The 21,792-nt window shown below is 38.5% G+C and overlaps 1 protein-coding gene across 2 annotated transcripts in view; it reads right to left on the bottom strand.

Annotated features, from left to right (window-relative positions):
* Positions 1-544: 544 nt before the first annotated feature.
* The window catches only part of mcf2lb (mcf.2 cell line derived transforming sequence-like b), a 47,285-nt gene continuing 26,037 nt past the window's right edge, over positions 545-21,792 (bottom strand). Inside the window, exons 5-32 of one of the 2 annotated variants that reach the window (XM_034694078.1) lie at positions 17,376-17,495; positions 17,106-17,222; positions 16,754-16,903; positions 16,531-16,655; positions 15,017-15,131; positions 14,812-14,931; positions 12,948-13,139; positions 12,664-12,855; positions 12,103-12,262; positions 11,377-11,438; positions 11,190-11,275; positions 10,968-11,034; positions 10,768-10,883; positions 10,539-10,608; positions 10,351-10,443; positions 10,153-10,245; positions 8,943-9,068; positions 8,453-8,674; positions 8,258-8,350; positions 6,716-6,794; positions 6,520-6,589; positions 6,304-6,410; positions 4,361-4,426; positions 4,118-4,195; positions 3,415-3,524; positions 2,269-2,381; positions 2,062-2,165; positions 545-1,658 (exon numbers count right to left, since the gene is read on the bottom strand). In XM_034694078.1, coding sequence (XP_034549969.1) covers positions 1,579-1,658; positions 2,062-2,165; positions 2,269-2,381; positions 3,415-3,524; positions 4,118-4,195; positions 4,361-4,426; positions 6,304-6,410; positions 6,520-6,589; positions 6,716-6,794; positions 8,258-8,350; positions 8,453-8,674; positions 8,943-9,068; positions 10,153-10,245; positions 10,351-10,443; positions 10,539-10,608; positions 10,768-10,883; positions 10,968-11,034; positions 11,190-11,275; positions 11,377-11,438; positions 12,103-12,262; positions 12,664-12,855; positions 12,948-13,139; positions 14,812-14,931; positions 15,017-15,131; positions 16,531-16,655; positions 16,754-16,903; positions 17,106-17,222; positions 17,376-17,495 — 3,126 coding nt within the window. In that variant the 3' untranslated portion in view covers positions 545-1,578. The remainder of the gene's footprint in view (positions 1,659-2,061; positions 2,166-2,268; positions 2,382-3,414; positions 3,525-4,117; positions 4,196-4,360; positions 4,427-6,303; positions 6,411-6,519; positions 6,590-6,715; positions 6,795-8,257; positions 8,351-8,452; positions 8,675-8,942; positions 9,069-10,152; positions 10,246-10,350; positions 10,444-10,538; positions 10,609-10,767; positions 10,884-10,967; positions 11,035-11,189; positions 11,276-11,376; positions 11,439-12,102; positions 12,263-12,663; positions 12,856-12,947; positions 13,140-14,811; positions 14,932-15,016; positions 15,132-16,530; positions 16,656-16,753; positions 16,904-17,105; positions 17,223-17,375; positions 17,496-21,792) is intronic. The other variant, XM_034694079.1, reaches the window with a different exon arrangement.

The following is a 21,792-nucleotide window of genomic DNA, read 5'->3' as shown; positions in this document are numbered from 1 at the left end:
GGCTGTATGGCTATTTATGACACAAAAATAATTCCAACAAAACATAACTGTCTTAAATATATATATATATAACTGGTTCTAAATACCTGAATTTAACTTACTGATCGCATTTGTCTGCCCTCTGCAATGGTGAGCATGGGGGTACACTACCATCTGATTTTCTGCTTTTATTGTTGAAAGTGTCATATTCACGTTGTTCTAGCAAAAAAAAAAAGAAATTCAACAATTTCTTTATCTGACTTTTTTAGTGTAAACTATTTGCATCTGCTGTATGTTTTTGCAATTTGACAAATCAAACAATACAATTTCAAAACTCGTGATTCATTTTCAATTGTTATCCTTTTTCTTACTTTTCACAAACCTGGCAACCTGATACATCAGTTTCAGTTTCGTTTTTCATGAAGCCGTCAAAGGAGTTTCCCGGATGTGCGTCTACACCCACTATTGCCCCATATGAAACATCAATGCATATCTTTCATTTAGAGAAAACTTTTTTTATATATTGCTATAAAGAGCAACAATGCTTGATAAGAGCACCTCAAAGTGCATTCAGTGTTTAGCCTTTATTTGTTGACAAACACCAGACAAAATAAAAGACTGAGTTATCACAAGTCATTTATGTAAAAAAAATTAGACAAGTCACAAATTAGTGACATCACCATACTTGATGTACAATATAGCATCTCAAATAACAAACATTTAATGACAGATATTACTGAACAATATCTACATTCAGAACATGATCCCTCACTGGGGAATAAGTTAGAGCTATACAGTGATTATTCACATGAAAAAACATATTGATACTGTAGCATACATGGAAACCCACAGAATCATACAGACAGCTCAAAGGACAAAAGCTCGTGCACAGATCTGGGCAGCTGGTGGCAGAACAGGTTTCTAACATCTGAATAACAACAGATGAACAGATGCCAGACAGGAAACAAAACACGGACAAGAAGCAAATTAAAAGTTTCATACAAATAAATAAACACATATAAAAGGACAAAAACAGAACACAGAGGGTGAATAGACGCTCAGAAAACATTCATTCAAGCTAATCAAGCTGTGCGTATTTATCATGTCCCTTGTCTTCAGTACAGTAAAAGTGGAATTATAAACTCCGGGGTGTAGTGCAGAAAAACAAAAAAAGGATGGTCATCACACTTTTGCCAATTCTAATGTTAGCACAAATAGATGCATTAACTGAGATCAGTCCTGCTGGCCCATTCATACATCTATTTTAATATAATTACAAGGATTCTCTGTTTTTCATAAAAAATATACAGACAAGTGTGTGACTAAAGAAAAAAACAACACTGTACTAGATTGTTAAGTTATTATCTGTGGTGAATATTTTTCTATCCAGTATCTTCCAGTATAATGAGAGTACAGATTGGACATATTACTTTCATAACTGGTGCATGTGTGCAATTTTAAAAGTTGAAAAAATACAGCTTTTCTGTGAAGGTCCTGGTGAAATCCCTATGAGAACCAATATTGGCAATACAGCATAGACAGCCACATGATGCTAGCTTCTGCATGGAGAGTTTGGTGATGGATGAAGTGCTGGGGGGTTCAGGGTTTTATGTCAGAGAAGCTGGTGTACGTCTCGCTGCAGCTGGATGATGTGCTGAGGTTTCCCGAGCCACTGCCTTCTGTTAGAAATACATACATATGGAGGATTTATGTCAGAGCTGGTCAGATATCAAAGCACTTAATTAGAAAGATTACGCATCAGGAGCAGTTCTCATATCAATATTTAAACCAGAAAGTGTGTCTGAAAGAGTCCCCATACTACTGCTGAAAAAGAAAGCAGGTTTTAAAGTCCCCACATCAACACTAAAACCAAAAAGTGTGTCAGAAAAAGTCCCTGCATCAGCATTAAAACCAGAATGTGTGTGTGTGTGTGTGTGTGTGTGTGTGTGTGTGTGTGTGTGTGTGTGTGTGTGTGTGTGTGTGTGTGTGTGTGTGTGTGTGTGTGTGTCTCAGGAAAAAGTCCCCACAATGTCAGGAAAAAAAGAAAGTGTGTTTGTGAAGATGTGTCCCCCACGTTCATACCTGAGCTGGTGAGAGACTGGCAAGATTTAGATTTTCCAATAAGAGTGATAAGATTAGCAGCTGCAATCCAGCCTTCCTTGGAAGTGCTCAGATTACGTACAAGCCTGCAGAAATGCAAAAACACACGATTACTATTTAAGCAATGCTCCTGTAGTATTCTTCATCTTAATCCTAATGAGCTTTATTAGAAATAAAGCACTCTCTCACCACTGTTGGTCATCTCCTTCTTTCACCACCTGCACCATCTCCCCGCTCTTTACTGAGAAATCCTGAGCATCATCCTTCTCATAGTCGGCCATCACTGTGTATTTGCCAGCGCACTGTTCGAAGTTGAGAAAAAGAACAGAGCTCATCAATATTTGTTCAATAAAAAATGCTCATTTTTGCAGGTAAGTATAAAACATTTTTTTTACAGTGGAAGGTGAGTTCAAATGTAGAATCTGTATTTGTGTTTTTTGTAAGACTTTTCAAGGCTTTTAAAGAAAAGAAACAGACTCTCAATGTCACCTCAGAGGATCTTGAGGGGAATATTTATCCCATATTATCACCCAGCTTTCTTACTAATCACCTGTCCGTGTTAAACGCTTGATTCGGATTGGTCAAAACCCACTACAACAGTATTTAATTCAGAGTAGAAAGAGTGGCGCCAAGGACAACCAGATCACACACGTCGTATCAAACCAATCTGCAGAAAAGAGTCTTGCACATTCATATAGTTTATGATTTCACCTTCAATAACATTGGTTAACTACATGGACGATATTTTAAATATTACTCTTAATTTATAGTATTTATTTTAGAGCACAAAACTTGAGAGTTATGGTTAAAGTCTGACTATTCACCAGCAGAGAGGAGATGAAGATGGAGAGAAAACTGCACATAATTAGCAATTACACACAAGGAGCTGAGAGAAAGAGACGTCGATCAAATGTAACAAAATAGAGATGAAGCAACCCCAAACCATGACACATGACATGGTAAGGGCTTTGACAGTGTTACAAGACTGATTGAGTGAAAACACAACACAAAACAACCACCAGTTATGGGAAATAGGACCACATACAGGTGCAACTGTTATTTTCTACATCTGTTAGCAATGCCAATGGAAAAACGCCAATACTTTGGTTTGACCATGAATTAAAATTTTACAACAACCTGCAACTACGCTGATAAGAATACCCTTTATTTACTCCCTTTATTTAACGATGAAGCAAAACGTTAGGTAGCCTTGAATTTGGCCTGCAATGCGTGAGAAGTCCCTGTGATTTGACTTTGAATACAGTTTTGACCCTCACATTATGATTAAGAAGAGCTGAAAATTGATAGCACACGTTCATTAAAGCAGTGACTCACCAGCTTCTTTCCATTGTCGTCCTCTGGGTCAGAGTTCAGGGGGTCGTCAGCACTGGAGTAGCCTTCATGCTCCTCTGATGCATCCAGAGACAGGGAGGTTTTGTTCCAGCCTGGGGAGGGAGAAGGAAGACACACAGGGGTGTTGAGTTTACAGCAACATTAAGCTTCAGCTACCGTTGAACATGTGTGCGACCAGCTGTGAGTGAGAGAGACGATACAAAGTGTGAAGAGTGAGACTAGGAACCCCATAGAGGTCTTTGAACAGAGAAGAAATAATCCCAGGAATCCCAGCAAGACACAGCTATTATCAAAGAAGGCTAGGGAGACAGCAGTCTGTATAAAAGATGGATGACAAGACAGCTCCCAGAAAAGTGATGCCAAAATGTTAGAGCTTCCCCTTCTGGCTTCACTTTTGTACAACAGGAGGAGGTGACATTGTGTCGTCCATCTTTATATACAGGAAAAGGGAGGCAGGCATGCACCTCCATATTTTAATACCCTGACTAAAACAAAAGCGAAGTGGCAGGCAAAAGTTCCTCCCAGTGTGTGTATCAGAGTGTACTTCTATGTTTCCACTAGGCCTGTGAGCAGTTGGGAGGGAGACGTGGGACTGCAAAGCAAAAACTAAAAAGAGAACTGTTTATAGCAGTGAAATAATGGGCCGGACACACATCCAGCGTGAGCCAGCTATGTGTCGGTGTACCTCTCCACTTTGTCTGTAAGAGACTAGAGGTGCTGAACCACCTGGCCCTGCTCAGGGGGAGCGGGGGAGGACCTGGATCTGAGGGACAGGAGGCAATAAAAACACAGCTAGTCACTCTCCCTGCAGCAGCTACAGCCGATGAAACTCATTGTTATCAGAGAGAGAAGCTGTGCTCCCACATCGAGACCAAACAACTGACCAGATAGAGAGAGTGTGCTGTAAATAGTTAAAAAGATGAAGTACCTTTGAAGCCGAATGGTGTGGGGTCACTCTGGCGTTTTGTCTTGTGATCAGGGCTTGTGGGAGATCCTGGTGTTGGGGAAAGAAAAGAACAGACAAGGATGTTTGTACTGGTGAAGTGAGCAAGATTTAAACATTCAAAAGGAATGATTTAATCAGAGAGGACAGAAGTCAAAAACACTCAAAGAAATAATTTTTTGGGTGAATGTAATAAAATTATGGAGAGAAGTTCCACCTAATTAAAATACTTTCATTTAGTGAGACACAATTCATTGTAAATATGTTGAGTGAACATGAAGTATTGACGTTACCATTACTTATTTGCAATGTTTGGGTCCAACTTAATTTGTAAAGGTTGTTTCAACATAGTTACTAAGGTAGGATCTTACTTCATTGTCTTGGGTTACAATAACTTGTATAATATGATTACACCTTATTTATCAATTTATCTATTCATTTTAAGTTATATTTTGGGGCTTTTTTCGCCTTTATTGACAGGACAGCTGAAGAGAGACAGGAAACGTTTGGAGTAGAGAGTGGGGGAAGACATGCAGCAAAGGCTTGACTCGCCGGGAGTCGATACGGCGACCTCTGCGACAAGGACTATAGCCTTGATACGTGGGGGGCTTAGACCACTAGGCCACTAGTGCCCCAAATTGCAGGCAGTCACAGGCAACCTGGCCAACTCCCTGTAATGGCTCTTCTTTGCCAGAAGCATGCTACCTTGGCTGATGAATAGGGCCTGTCGCACGTTACTGCCACCTTCTGCTCTGGAGAGGTATTGCCCAACCCTTTAGGTTGTGTTGACATAAGGCAATCTTGTAGTTTTAAGCATTTTGCATGTCATGTTAAAACTACATGAATTAAAAAAGTTTAACCACTAAACATTAATTTATATTATAGAAGCTACATGTTATACTTATGGTGATAAAAACAGACACCCATGTTGCTTTTTTTGAGTGTAGTGAACCCAGATTTTTCCACTCTGACTAAATGACAAACACACACAGACAGCTGGGTCAGAAAGGTTGAGGAAAATACTTGAGACAGGGTTAAAAACAGAGTTAAAATACTAATTTCACTACGGAAAATTCAAGTTTGTGATGCTTTTTTGGTTGGAGGAGGAATCCATGGACGATGTATGGATGTTTCACAGCAGGAAAAGCAAAGGCAGAAAATAATTCCTGAATCCATGCTTGCTTTTAGTTGCCTCAGTTTAGGGCCCTGTTTTGAAGACGGCATTTTTAATGTTGTTAGCAACACCTGTGCTTTTCCTGCTCTGAAAAGTTGAAGCTGCGAAAAAGGATGGGATTTAATACAGTTAAGGTCTACAACTGTTAGATACCTGTTGACAGGAGGATTGTTGTAGGTAATGTAAAACTTTTATCGTCAGAAGCTGTGGGTTCTGTGGAAGGAAGCATGCAGGATTTAACCTGCTGATCACTCTGCTTTGAAATATATATTTATTTATTACAGATAATCCCATAAGCTCTCTAATTGATTTGAAGGTAAATACCACGGTTAGAGAGTAAGCAACCAGTTAGTTAAAGATTTGAACTTCCAAAAGTTATCTGGCTTTGATGAAATGTAATCACACTAAACACAAAATGATGTGATGGTTTGAAGAAATTTAACAACAGCTCACTGTTACCTTTCTGAGCTTTGAGGTTACTGAAGCCCTGTAAAGTAAAGCGCTTTTTAGCCACAGCAGCTCTGTCTGAGGTAGGGCTTGTCACAGCCTCGTCTGACCCCGAGGAAAAGCAAGAAGAAGGAAAGAACAAGAGGAGGGAACGGAGGAAGTAAGTTTAAGAAGGAATGATTCAGTGGATAAGACATGGGAAGTAAATACATGTACACAACAGTTTGTGTACTTAATGCAAAGCATGCACTACAATTAGAAGAGTTTCATTCATACAAGTTAGACGTCTCGTTGTCTCTGTCCTTACCTTTTCCTGTAGGCTTTGGTGAAGAAGAGGAGTTAGCATCAGGGCTGCAGGGCTCAGTTTTCTTCTCCTCTCCTCTCTTAAAGCTCCTCTGACCGGACTTAAAGGGACTGTAAAAGTACAAAAGTGAAACATAAGAAGCCTTGAAAGTCTCTAGAAAATCAAAATGCCAAATTAAAGTGAGAGATGGAATTGACGAGGCCGTGATTACAGTCGTACCTGAGGCTAACTGCTCCACTGGGCACAGGAGGGAACTGGAAAACTTGGTCTGGCGCTCTCTGCTGGCTGGCTTTTGGAGCACAGAGAAGGAGAACAACCACTTGAAAACATGTTTTCTTTGAAAACACTGTTAAAGATTTTGGTTAAACATGAACTTGTTTAGAAATAAGTGGTAGAGTACTTTGTCTCGCTGTACCTCTGCATGCTTCCAGTTGCGTTGTCAGAACCTTCCTGATCTCATTCACCCACGTGGTTTTTACTTCAGCTGATGGCGCCTGAAACAAAACAATAAAGAATAAGAATCTTTGCAAACTGAATCATTTTTAATTGTTTCTCTGAAAGTACAATTTACTCTGAAAGCTGTGTGTTATATTTTGCTTGAGCTCTTTGGGTTTCATGATGTGTTTCCTCAAAATGTTGTAAAACTCCTGACTCTTCACCAAAGCATGGGGACTGGTTTTATAGCAGTCTGTTCACACAACACTAAACTGTGCATTTTTGAGGGTTAATCTAAAGCAATAGATTATAAATTCAAAGGTCATATAAGGAGTTTTTAGATGTTTATGAAACAGCCTTAAATTAATAGTAGTGCCTCTATATCCCATAAGAAAGAGAATGAGATCATCAGCATAAACATTGACAGTTTTCAGATTATGTCAGGCGGATAGCCACCAAATCAGAGTCTAGTTCTGCTCCAGTTTTCTGTCTCTAAAGATGTTTTTTTTGCCGACTGTTGCAGACTGCTTGCGCGTGAGGGGAATTTTAGAATTTCTGTAAATTATAGTCTCTTTTTTAATTTATTTTAATATTGTTTTATTATTATTATTATTCATTTGTTTTAATTTGACAGTGTTTTTATGTGTCTTAATTATGTTTTAAAGTGTCTTATGTGTTTTATTATGATTCTTTCACTGTAGTTTTATTTTTACAGTGGTTTATGTTGTTTGTTTTTTAACTTGTTTTACCTCACTGTTCAGCTCTTTGTTTTTTAAAATATGCCTGTAGGAGCCATGAAAGATTTGAGTGTTTATAGTATCTTATTTTGACGTTTAGGGTAGGTTATTGTTTGTATATTTTATGAGGTGTTACTTTTGCTGTTTGTTTATGATATGGTTTATTGTGGGGTCAGTTAATTAGATTATTTACGGGTCATGTGTTAGTGGCTGGGATATTCTGTTCATTTTAGGCCACCTGTTTTCTTTTGTTTGGAGTGGAAGAGAGGGGGTGAGCTGGGTCTCCGTACTTGTTGACTGCTATTTTAGCTTTTTTTTGGATCACTTTATTCATCTTTTTTGTGCACTTTATCAGGAGTTGATTATCCTTTTTCATTAATAAAAGGTTAAACTTACTTTTTTGTATATCAGTGATTTTTGTTTTTAGTGCGTCAGACACTTTACTAGGCCCAACCTCAGCCTCTCAGCGACTTTTGGGTCTTTGTAGTCGATACAGAGCGATATAAGTAAAGTGGATTGGATTGGATGTTGGATAAGTACTTTCTGTCTAGACCTCCTTGATGATAAAATTCGCTCTGAAATATCTTCTCTCATAATCGGGTGCTATATATTAAAACAATTACTTCACTACAACAGGTTAGCACAGAAGAGTCAGGCTTTGACTGCACTGACTAATCTTAAACCTGAACAATTAATTGTTGATTTCAGTTCTTTTATGAGATCTGTTGATGATAAGACAAAAATGTAGACCTTCAACAAGCCATTTCTTTATAGGCATTACATACCTGAACAATATAGACCTCTTCTCTGGAGTTGCACCAGATTTCAAACTTCTTGTTGTCTCCCTTTGCATTCTCAGTAATACCAACAGCACTCATCTGTTGAAAAAGAAAACAAAGTTTCAATGTAAAACCATCAGGTGTTCAAATGGATGTGAATGTAAGACAGAAATATAAAGAACGTAAAGGTAAGGAGCTCACACTCAGAGTTTGCTTGAAGCTGTACGAGGGAGCTTTCTCATAACCCTCCCCGTTCTCCTCCCTCCTCTTGCAGAAGAGCAGGGCCTTCTCATGGAGGAAGATGTGTCTCTGCATGGGCTTGAAACGAGCCAGATCCTTCACTTTGGCGTGACCTTTCTTGTGCTCCGTCCAAACGCTAAATGATCCTTGCATTAACAGTTTTCCCAGCTCACTCAGATTACCCTGAGGGAGGAAAGATCAGAGCCAAACAACCACATATTACATCTGATCCAATAAAACTGCAGAGACCACAAAATGATTTTAGTATAACTTAATATCTGTTCAATTGAATGTATCTGTTTTCTGTCTGGTCTGTGTTTATCTGATGTGTCTGGATTCTAAATGCATGTGTCCTCGTGGAAACAGCTGCTCCTTATAAAAGTGTTTATCTTGTATAGCTTGTCTACATCCTTCTCTTTACTGCTACTGTTTGCCCTGTTTGAAGTCTCACCTCATATCCTGTGATGGCGATAAGGTGCATGGAATCATTAACTGCCTTGAGGATGCCTAAGATGGAGGTGAGTGCCTCTTGCAGATCATCGGCCCCCTCACAGCCTTTACTGTACTTCAGCATTTCCTGTGGTCAGAAACAAAAACACAACACAAGCCACTGATTTAGCCCAAATACTAACATATTGCATATGTTAAAGCTCCAATGAGAAACTTTCTGTTGGCATTGATTCTGGCGCCCCCTGTACATATGTAAGTAGTGTTTGTAATAACAAAAAGTATCCAACCTCAACAGTAACTCTATATAAAACAGCTGATTTTTATGCTGGTGGTGTGTTCTGCTTTAGTGGGTCATCTAGAGGCATATACATGTATATTAATTGTAGTCCTTTTCATAACTTTCTAAAATCTCAGTACAAGAGCTTTAATTAATGCCACACTGAACTTGATCAACAAAATATCAACATAACATTATAGTTATCCAGGAAGTGACTGAAAGCTAATAGTACTAATCGGAGGTTTAACATAATACAGTGGTTTTCAAAGTTGTGGTTGCTGGGGGCTGCCAGGGTGTGCTAGGGGGACCTCAGAAAATTGGAGGGGAGGGAAAAAAATAGAATCTAATTATTAATATATATTTTTTTTTTTTACAACACGTTTGTTAATAATTTCCTATGCTAAACAAATGTGATAATTATTGAAAAGTTTATAAAAGTAAGAAAATACATTCTAAAAGTTGATTTTTCTTTACATATTTTGAAGCATTGTCTGTGGTTTTGCAAAGGGGTCCCCGGCCAGAAGCTAATGCTGTTTGGGGGGCCTTGGTATGGTAAAGTTTGGGAACCCCTGACATAATAGACTTGAATTCCTAGCTAACATGGTGTTAGCTAAGTGCTTGAATGATAGCATATGCTGTCATCTGAAGCAAGCTAATGGATTATGAAATTTGTTGAAAATTATTAAATAAGTTGTTAAACTTTGAAATAGGCCAGATTTGATCTAGATCTTGACTTTCAGAAGGTAAATTATGGAAAAAGGGGAACATTTTAACAAATGATAGGCACCTTACATTTATATTGTTGTGCAACCTAGAATACAGTTGTGCAACATTTTAGCAATTCTCAAGCTCTCCATCCCGTGAGTGACGAGGAAAGTGGCTAAAGAAGAGAACTCTCAATAAGATGAGTCCAGAGATACCAGTGACATCATACCTTCAATAGCAACTGATATTTGGTAATCCTCTGAACAGGCTTCAGCAGATAGGAGTCTAAGCCCAGTTTATGCTCCAGCTTTTTCTGACACTCCTGATGAGGAAAAGAGAGGAAGACAACAAGAGAGCACATAGTAAGATGAAAACACAGTAAATATATATTGTCTTAAATACTTAAAGGTGATGTCTGTGTGTTTACCTGGAAGAAGGCGCAGTCTGAGCACTGCCTCCAGAGGCTTTCAGAGCGAGGCTTGTTGTGGCAGTACTTCTCATAGATCTGCAGGTCTGTCATCTAGAGGGAGGCAGTGAAAAATATTTATATTAAAAAGAAATGATCAGCACATCTAGATTTACTTATCTTTGTTGAAAATCTTACAAATCCCTCACCCTCTCAAGAAAACAATGTCCAACCAGCTCAGGGCAGTCTGTGTACTGCTCCAACTCTCTCAGAAAGGTCCTACAAACATGAGAATCATGCTGTTATGAAAGATTAAGAAGTAATGAGGAAGTACAAGTATTGTTGACTCTAATGTCAGGTAGCTTAGATAAAAAACAAACAGCACTCAAGTCCCAGTGCATCGATATCATGACTGAAAGGCAGATGGCGCTCCTCTACCTCTTGTGGAAGTGGTAGATTTCTGGCATGTTTCCAAACAGAACCTCCTTTTTGTTCTGCAGAGGAGCAGGCATGAGGGGAACCATCGCTGGATTATCCATCTCAGAGGCGTATCCCTTCAGACAGAAACACAGGAGGATATTTAAGGTGAGAGTGAAAGACAGAGAGGAGTGAAGAATATTTTTATAATGAATTAGCACCTGTAATACACAAAGCAGCTCCTCCACGTAGGCCCTCTCTGTTTCTAGCAGCTCGTTCATAACGTGTCTGCAGACAAAGGAAGAATAGAGATAGCAAATTAAAGATGGCACACTCAAAGAAGATAAATGTACTGTTCACTAGATAATGCAATGACTCTTTTCACTCAGTCCATCTGCTGTGTAATTTGATTTCGGCTGTAAGATCCACAGCTGATCGCTCACCTTCTTAGCACAGCCAGGTTCTCCTCCTCCTCTGACTGAGAGGCATGTCTGCTGTTACTGTCTCCATTCTGCAGAGGGTTATTTCCCTGTGGATATGAAATCAAATATGAGATCATCATTGAAAACAACAGAAAATCAGGAGAGGAAAAACAAAAAACAAAAAGAGTGGTGACAAAACTGTACTCACTTTTTCACAGTTGTTCCCGGAGTCTATCTCAGAGTTGTTTTTTTCCTGCTGAGCTCTATGTGCTGATGGGAGGAGAGGAAAACGACAGAAGGAAAGAAGACAATATCAGTATCAGAGAGAAGACTTAGGAGACAAGATTCCTCTACTTAGCAGGTCCAGCATGAAAACCGAGGCAGGCTTATACACATGAGCCTAGGCTTGAAATTCCATATACATTTTGCAGTCAATTAATATGAATTTACCTAATAATAATAATAATAATAATAATAATAATAATAATAATAATAATAATAATGATAATCTTTATTTATATAGCACTTTTCAAAACAGGGTTACAATGTGCATTACAAAAAAGCTTTGCTTCATGAAGTATAACATGTGCTTCACAGTGGGGTTAGTTGTGTTGCTAGAATATGATCTAATAAACATTGCTTAAATTAAGTTCATATCTAATTTTCTCCCCAAAAATTATATTGAATAAAAATGATTCTGCTGACTTTCAGCTATCAAGTACAACAGACCTTGATGAAGTTTTGCATTGAGGTTTTTAATACAAACAGAAGAGCATGGTGGAAGTCACACTTATTGGGTTGGTGCTTAGTTATTTTTTTAGGGTTAGTGTTTAATTAGTTATTAATACAATTAAGACTGGAAAAGCCTCTCTATGTATCCAAATGTTGTTTCTTATGTGATACATGTTCCTGGTGCAGATGTGTGCAAACTGACCGGGCGAGCTGAGAGGGGATTTGATGAAGGCTTCAGGTCTGGGGGCTACAGGCTGAACCGGCCTGGTCTGTTTGGCTGCGAGTTTCTTCAGGCTGATTCTCCTTTTATCAAACATCTCCTGCATGGACGTCTGCTTCTGGAAAACCTTCTCCACTTGCTCCTGCAGCATATTAATTGAAATGAGCATAAATGTGTTAATCCTGGTATTTGCAGCTTCTACACCGGACATTTTATGCCTCAGGTTTTTATTTTGTTAGGAATGTTTGGGTCAGACTTGGTTGCTTTTAATCCAACATACATAATGCCAAGGGTTAGAGAATAAGACATTATGTCATGTTCTTCAACCTGATTTTCTCTTCTGAGTAGCAAAAGATAAAACTAAAATCACAACTGCTTCTTCACAAATCAATATTTAGAAGAAAATCTGGTCAAATTTTGAATAAACTGAATTGCAAAACAGGTGTAAAAATAAAAACAAAATAGTCACACCTGGTTTTCAAATCTTTCTAAAAGGAGATGCTTTCAAATGTAACATGTACATTAGCTTTGTGGTAGTTTTACCCTAAACTGCTGGTTGATGACCGCCTTATATTCGCTCCAGATGGTGCTGAGTTCCGACAGTTGGTTCTGGCCTGCGTTGTCCAGGTAACGCTCCAGCTCCTGCAGAGCTAGCTCCGCCCCCTCATGTGATTGACACTTGTCCACAGGCTGAGATGCCAGTAGGTAAATACCATCGTCAACCCATTTAGAAGCCTGAACAGGACAGAGGAGGAAGAAGAATCTGTAATACACTCAAAACAAGGTAACAAAACAGAGCAGATGTGAGTCTATGGTCGTCTCCTTACCCTCTCTAGACGCTGGTGCAGCTCCATGGCTTTAAGGAGGTGCTCCTTCTTGGCTCGCAGGTTGCTGCTCACAGTCTCGCTGACTGTTCTGAGCTCGCTGCATTTGGGCTGAATGGAGTCCTCAGCGTAATGTGAGTTCTTGATGAGTACTTCACCCTCGTCGGCCAAAGACACAGCTCTGTCCAGCACCTCCTGTGGAGCAGCGTGGACAGCCAGTTACTACCTTCACTAGTTCCTACACATGTCTTCCTTCTGACTGTTATCCCCTGTATATTAATTGTCCCATTGCACATGCACTAAATGTCCTGTGAAACATTTTAATAGGCAGCACTTTTCAGCAGCTTGATGCATTCATCCTACAGTAGTGGTTACAAAGGCAGATTCCACGGGGGGATACTTCCTTATCAATACAAAGAGAAGAAGCTTTTAGCCCAAAACAGCACCATGCAAGTAGCGTTGGACTCTTATTTTGACATCTTGGTAGACATTATATCATAGATGCAAGAAATCAATGCAAAAAGATGCACAAATTGGGACAGTACACCTGAATTGAATGTAGGAAATTCAGAGCTTGATGCTTTTAGTATTTGCAACCAAAACACAATAATAACTTGAAACCTATTCCCTTGTGTGGATTGATGACTTTGTGCAACATGTCTCTATATTCAAAGCTCTAATCACACAATAAAGAGACACAGCATTCTTCAATCATGGATACCTACCATTGGCTGTTTAATGTGATTCAAATGTTTCATTCTTTGATGCAGAACCAGATTAGGATTAAAAAGGTGAAGATTAAGACCCTTCTGGATAGAGTTCAATAGAATATTAAAAAGTATATTTAATACTGACCTGCCCCTATAATTTACTGCACTGTTTTTTAGGAGATGTAGATTTTCAGGCGAGGCCTGTTGATAAATACCTGTTCACCATTTAGAGTTGTGCTTGTAAAAAAGCCATTACGAGGTGCTGGTTGCTTTCTGAACCTCCCACAATACAGGAGTGGATTGATGTAGTAAATTATATTTATGTTATGGAAAGGATTACTTTCTGTTTATGACTTCAGAAGGATGTCTTTATTAAACTCTGGACCAAGTGGACTAAGTATGTAAAACCCCCACAGACAGATTTTGTGGATGATACCATTTAAGGACCCAGTGATGCTGTCTTGTCTTAGCTAATTACATGTTTATTTGTTTTTTTGTGTGTGATTTTCTGTGATTTATCCTTCCCTGAAATGTTTCTGGCTCACTCTAGTGTTTACATATTGTCTCCCCCAGGTTGTATTTAGTTCTAATAATCTTTAAAAACGGAGGACTGCAGAGGAAATTAACATTATTCTCGCTTTTATATGTCAATGCTCTTTATAACAAACTGCTGTCCAATAGCAAAAATAAAGAATTAAAAAAAAATAAAATGTGAAGATATTTTAGATGATTGTGCAGACTTGGTAAACCAATGAGTTTGCTTTCTCTTTAAACCATATGAGCTATCAGATGCTTAAAAAAACGTATTTATTTATTTACATAGTATCCCCAAAAGTTTAATAACAGAACATAAAAAAAAAAAAAGAATTAAAACATAATACAAAGTGGCTAACTGCACGGCTCCATCCCTCTTATTTTACAACAGAACACTGTTACTATGGGGCTCAAAATATAAAGTCTGTATTGTAAGCTGAAGGAGTCTTCTGACTGTCAGTACCTTAGACTGATTGAATTATGTGTAAGACTGCACCTAAATCGTACTATATATAATGTGCTGTATTCAGGGACAGTGATAAATGAGGTTAAACAAACTGGCATTGTTCAGCTATTCATTCAAGTAACAAAGCTTTGATCGCAAAGGCTTGAGTATTACTTACACACACTCTCTCCTCGTAGGCGCTGAGTTCACTAAAGATGTGGTCAGCGTGAGCCGGGCTGATTCCCACCTCAGAGAAGGTCTTGAGTTTCTCTGACACCTGATCCAGCAGAGCTCTCACCTGCAGCAGTAGAAACACCCTCAATCAGTTTGTGTGGTCTTAAAGTGGGACTCACGCAGACAACTTTTTTTTCTGACAGGCTCACCTCTCTGTAGTTGTGCTCAAAGTGACGCAGCTGGAGACACTGCTCCAATTTGGTCTGATGTCTCACCCAGAACTCATCGAAAGCCCGTTCTGTCTCGTCCAGCTGTGACAGCAGCCTGATGAAGAGAGATAGGAATGTTAAAGGAAACAGGCAGTCCAGGAGACCAGAGGATTCTGACTGAGGTATTTAGATAGTGCTATTCAGTGTTTGCGTGTATGTTATGTAAAGATAATGCCTGTTGACAGTAGATCAGTGCTCTCAATGTTACTTCAAATATCTAACTGACTGACCTTAGAGTGAAATGCCTTGCCAACTGTTATTTGAACTATACTGATGGCAGGGAGGAGACAACCAAGAACAAATCGCATAACATCAACAACCAAAGTAAGAAAAGTCTACTGGCTTGAATCTTCTCTGGATTAATCAGAGTAAATGTAACGCTTGGAAATATAATTAAAAATATATATATGTTTAACTTTGGTGCAGATTTTTTTTTATCTTTAGTGTCAGAATGTATTTCAAGTCTTTAAAAGTTCAATAATAAAAAAAATAATGAACTCCAGTCAGGAATGAAAAACAGTCTCAAAATTAGAATTTACTTATTTATATTTATTTACTTTTATAGACATGCTTTTATGTGAATTCACCTCTTTAAATCCTTTTTTTTGTATTTATTTAACTTATTAATTTTAATTCATTTATTTGATTATTTGATTTTTCATTTATAAATAGAATGTTCTCAATCTCTCCTTTTCTATTTTCTCTGATGTAATGTCATCTATTTCTTAAAACCTTTTTATTGTCCTTAAAATACTTTTACTTTTACCTCTATAACAATGATTTATTGATCTACTGTTACATCACTCTATTCTGTTTAATTTGCGTTTATTCTTGTTAACCTTTTGCTTTGTATTTTATTCTTTTACACTTCTCCCTGTCTGTTAAGGTTTATTCTGTCATCCTCTCAAGTTTGTCAAAGCACTTTGTAAACATTTGTTTTTAAAAGTGCTATATAGATAAAGTTATTATATTGCTTCTAATCAATAAAGGAAACATCAAAGGGTCATTTTAAATTTCATTTCATGAAGAAAATAAGGAATTAAGAACAATTAAGAATGAGAAGCTGTACATTTTTGTCTTTCTGCTTGTGCTTTAATAGTTTGCAAGTTAAACTGCTACAATAAATGTGATGGTCTTATTTGCATTCCATTCTAATTTTACAACTGAATTACACATATGATAATTAAAGGCATGATTTACACTCAGCTTATGAATTGTAACGCTCTCACTAGATGTGACACCTTTTTATTTCACTGTCACCTAAACAATGTGTTGTCGTATCTGCAATGTTTCTCAGTTAAAGAAATATGCTGGTGTATAATTTTGGAGCCTTTCTGAAAAATGAAAACCTGAGGTGTTAAACAACCGAACACATTTTACCCCAATCTGTTTATGTCATTGGTGAGTCATTTTTTCCTTCAGCTTTATCAGCTCCTTTTTTTTTTTTTTTTTACCTTTGCACTGTGGCCAGGTTCTCAAGCTCGTCCTGGTTCATGTTGTGGTCCGGGTCTCTGACTACAGGCTCATTGATGCTCTCTAGCAACCTGCTACCTTGACCCAGAGCCACCATCATATCCTCCTGCACACAGGGGAAAAAAAAGTTGTATTTAATATACCTAATACTGTGAAAACAGATACAATCCATCCTATTATGAGTTTTAAAGTTGATATTGTTACCTTCATTTTGTCTTTCTTGCTCCTGTGTGTGCTCAGTAAGAGGGTTGTGGCCTGGATTTCATTGGGGAGTTCGGTTTCAGCCAGCTCAGTCCCAAAAGACTGCAAAGTCTGCGCTGTTTTTTTCACCATCAATGCAAAGCCCTCAATAGCCTGATGCATGCAAGACAAACCAGAGACTGTCATCATGCATGTTCATGATGAAAAGAAAGAAAAAAATGCCCCTTTTGCAGAAGAGGCTTCATTTCTTATGGCAAGCTTAGGATTTTATATCATAATAAAAGTTCCTTGTGGAACATAAGAGTACTTTATAATACTACTGCTACTACTGAGGCTGTGTAAACAGTGTACGTACAGTGCGGTGAGAGATCCACTTCTCGTGACAGTACTCTTGAGTTCCCCCGAGCTCATGGGTCAGCTGAGTGCGGTCGATGTATGTGTGCAGCTCCGTTACTGAGCTCAGCATGATCACCTGGCACAAAACCATCCCAAAATGTTACACACTTGTGCCTTTATGAAGTGTCATAAACCTTTCATTTTAAGACCTATGACAGATTCCTTCTTTCGTCAGTTGGACTGAATGTAAGTGACTGTGTGGACCGATGTTGAGTGGGATTTCACTTACCGGCACTTTCATCTTGAACTCATCCTTGTTGAACTTGAAGAGTATGTCAGAGAGCGTGCGTTGTAGGAGAGTGGTGGGCCTCAGAACCAGAACCAGCTGGAGGTTCCCTGGGAAGGAGCCCTGAAAGGAGAGAGTAGGTGGAGTCTTACACAACAGAGTGGAGCAGACAGAAACCTCCTCCGCCCTGAGCCAATTATACACCACATCTTTCTGCTGACAGCCTGCACTTCCTACATGTTTCTTCCTTTCTTTGTCTGTCCCTCTGTTTTCTATGTGAAAAGTCTCGCTCAAACACATTCAAGCTCGCTGTATGTGGAGTGTGTGGAGCACTGGAGATGTGGGGGATGTGGATCACTGACTGTGGCAGGGACATTAATCTTCACGTCTCGGGATGCCTCTACATGAATAATGAGGACAAAGGGGATACCACCAACTCTCATACATGTGTGTGGATAGATATATTCAGCACATGTTATATTGAACTGGTATGGCTGAAACTTAACATGGCATATTGATAATGTTTTGATGTTTGGTGGGATGACACATGAGGAAAAGCCTCAAGAGAAATCACTGTGTATGCAAATCAAAGATTTCAAATAACAGTTTGCTAACTTTGGGAACACCCATAATAATCATTATATTACCACTCATATTTATCACACTATGATTATGAAACATTGCACAATCTTGTTACAATTTAGCTCCTATTTTGCTCTTTATATTTGATCTTCTCTTTAATTTTAAAGCCTTATTTAATGATGTCAATAATAATGTTATAAGTCATTTATCAATGTGGTGTTTCCATCCTTTGTCATGATGTTCTAATGTCTCATGTGAAGCACTTTGACTTGCCTTGATGCTGAAATGTGCTATAATAAACTTGCCTTGCTTAAGTATCCACCATATATTCACATCAGCTGACAGAACCATAAAAAGCCAATAAAAATGTCCTGATTGACACCGGCTGACAGACTAAGTACTGCTGGGAAAGCATTTGGAAGATGGCTGCGGTCGGACACTGATCTCCTCTCCTCAGGCTATGCGATTGTTAATGCAACTTTAATTAGCTAATGACCTAAACGGCTGCTCCGCCTGATTGGCCGCTCATCCCGAGTGAGTTGAGGAATGCTGGTCTAAGCAGAAATGACGATAAATACAATGTTAATGGAAACCACTTGGGAAAGAAGCTGTTAATGGAATTAATAAATCAACTCGGTGTTTGCCCTTGCTGACTGGAAGACTGCTATGGGACTGATTTTCTTTTTTTAACATGTTGAGGTTTGAAGAGTTATTATAGTCACAGGATTTAGACATGTTGTTCAGTACGTCCAGAAACTGGCTTCCTTAAGGTAAAGTCTATTTAAGAGTTGATATATTTTTACTTTTGTCTATATACCACATCAGAACAATTAAAGGAAAAGTACGTAAAGCACTCCTACTACACAATACAGTACAATACTATGGGCGTGCAATACAGTATAATACCACACCATGCCATACCATACTAAATGTTTCAATAGGATAGGATGCAATATATGATACTTTAGGATTGGAACGATATTGTATTTGATGAAAAAAATACGATACAGTATGATTATGAAATATGATAACACACTTTACTGTGCCTCTAAGATATTTGTCTTGGACTCAAGTGCAGCACACATTAAGCTGCCCCACAGTAAAAGCAAGAAATAAAAACAATACAGCAAACAATAATCCATATGTAAACAGAGAAGCACATACCAATGAAAACTACAAACAACAAGCATTGCACATTACTCATATTGCACATGTGCCAAGCAGCCTACTATTATCCATCTCACCAGTATCATCTCTCTCTCTCTCTCTCTCTCCCTCTCTCTCTCTCTCTCTCTCTCTTCATCTCCACTATCCCTCTTTCCAACCCCATCTTGGTCAAGGCAGATGGCTGTCGAACATGAGTCTGGTTCTGCTCGAGGTTTCTGTCTGTTAAAGGGAGTTTGTCCTTGCTGCTGTAACTTGCTAAATGCTGCAAAGTGTTCTGCTCATGGTGGATTAAGATGAGATCAGAGTCAGACTGAGTTTTATCCTGTCTTGATGTCGTGTCTTTGTTAATAATTGAAAATAGAGTACAGTCTAGACCTGCTGTTTGTAAAAGCATCTTTAGAAAAAGTTTGTTGTGATTTAGAACTATATAAATAAAGATGATTGATTTATTCTGTTGTCATATAAACTTGAAAAACACATTATTGGCTTTATAAAATTTCAGTTTTGATTAACATGTTAATGAAAATATAATGTATTGACGACCCAAATCTGCATGAGTTTTGTTTCATCACATTCCTATTTGCAACATGAGAGGGAAGATAAGAAAAAATTCAAAGATGCATATTTCAACGAGACAACAACAGGAGACAGAGTTCAGACTCTTTATGTACTTTTGATCTAAAACTTAGTCCAATTGTTTTGATTGCTTTATGTACAAAATGGTGCTCGTGCCTTACCATTTGTGATATTACTTTCCTCTATATTGTTTAAGCCTTGTACTCCTCCCTCAAAACGTTAACTCAGATTTTGACTAAATATACAGGTGCCATTAGTTCAGGAATGATACACTGTTGTACTGGTTTAGTATATAATTGATGTCTCCTTAGAGCTACAGTGCTGAGCCCAGTTGAAGGACTTTTTTAAAAAGCATTTTCCAGAGGAAAAAAAAAATGTATTCATGATCAGCGCTTTAAATCTTCAGTGAGAATGAATCAACTTAAAGGGCTGCCAGCCACAGACAGGGGAGAGCATACAGAGGGCATACAATACCATACATAAATTGTGGGTTTTGAATTTTAATGGACCTTGACAACTGCAGACTTCTACAAAATATATCCAGACTCAACCTTTAAATGTAGCTTCTAACCATTCAACCATGCAGCCTGGAGCTGTGGACTCTGGCAGTCATGGTCATGGTCTACTTGTTCTTTGTTCTCTGTCAATTGTAGACACACACAAGCACACACACACACACACACACACACACACACACACACACACACACACACACACACACACACACACACACACACACACACACACACACACACACACACACACAAACACACACACACATACACACACGCACAGATACATCCTCAAAGAAGAGGGAGATAAATGACAAAGAGGAGGGTATGCTTCAGGGACTGACAGTAACTCTGCAGACTTAATTAGCAGGAGTCTACAAACACACTTTCTGTCATCAGATCCACTTCAGCCGTGCAAGACAACGGATAGCTTACCCCTGAAACACACTAACCCACATTTACACAGGCTCAAGTGTGCTCATATGCATAGACAAACAAACAGACAAAGGGAGCCATTTCCCAGCATAAGCATTCACTATCCTCATTTATCTTCTCCTTCTCACATCTCCAAGCATGTAAACACCGGTGTGCTGAGTGAAGGTATCACTCCACAGTGTGCTCATATAATCTAGTCACTCCTGCAAAGTACACAGCAGCAGCAACAGCAGCAGCAGCAGCTCTAAAGCATGCCAGCTTTCATCAGCATCTGTTTAGCAGCCTTTCTGAATCACTCCTAACAGATCATTATTGCCTGGATGACTGACTGCCTCCTATTACCAGCCTGTCCATCCATAAACGTGCCCCCTTGTGGGATTAATAAAGCTTGATTTAATTTGAAATGAGTGATGTGGTCTCCTGGGTCTCCTGAGATCATGGGTGGTGATATATATCTCCCACTCTCTTGTTCTGAAATTTAATTGTTTGAATTAAGGGATCGTATATTTCCCTCTCTACGTTGTTTTTATTACTTTTCTGCATTTGTTTAAAAAATTGAGAAATAAAACTGGTGAATTTGTTAAAAGGTGCAAGTAAGCCCCCTATTGAATATAGCATTGATCTGAGATATTATCTGATGGGGGTGATTCTCTCCTACACACACTTGAATCACCACAGAAAACATAAAGCTCAGATGAACACATCTCCAATGAGTGGAAAAAACAGCAAAACCCTAAATTCTTTTGATGCTCTAAAAGCTCCCCCATGCTCTCTATTTATAGCAACTTACATGACAATGAAAGAAGTGATAAACATAGAAGGATAAATGATGTGCAAATATGAAGGTGGGCAGTTTATATAACCGCTTCCTGTCCTGCAGGAGCATGCAGCAGCTGATTACAGCACAAAAAGGTAAACTATGACTCAATCAGAGTGGGCTTGAAAGCTGCTCTTCCAAAAAAAAAAAAATAACAACACTGTGGTAGTTTTAATTTGTCTTAATGTTGTTTTGGCCTTTTCAGATTTGTAAACAACAGTTAATTCTCAATGAGTAAATTATATGATGCTCAAAGGATGAGAGAGATATCTGAATGAATGTGTGAACAAAGGAAACCTAATCTCCTTCTGGCTTTTTTTCTGGCACGTGT

The sequence above is a fragment of the Notolabrus celidotus genome, chromosome 10 (assembly GCF_009762535.1).
Source record: "Notolabrus celidotus isolate fNotCel1 chromosome 10, fNotCel1.pri, whole genome shotgun sequence".
NCBI lineage: Eukaryota > Metazoa > Chordata > Actinopteri > Labriformes > Labridae > Notolabrus > Notolabrus celidotus.
The sequence above is the reverse complement of the archived record's forward strand: the minus strand, read 5'-3'. Positions and strand labels throughout refer to the sequence as shown.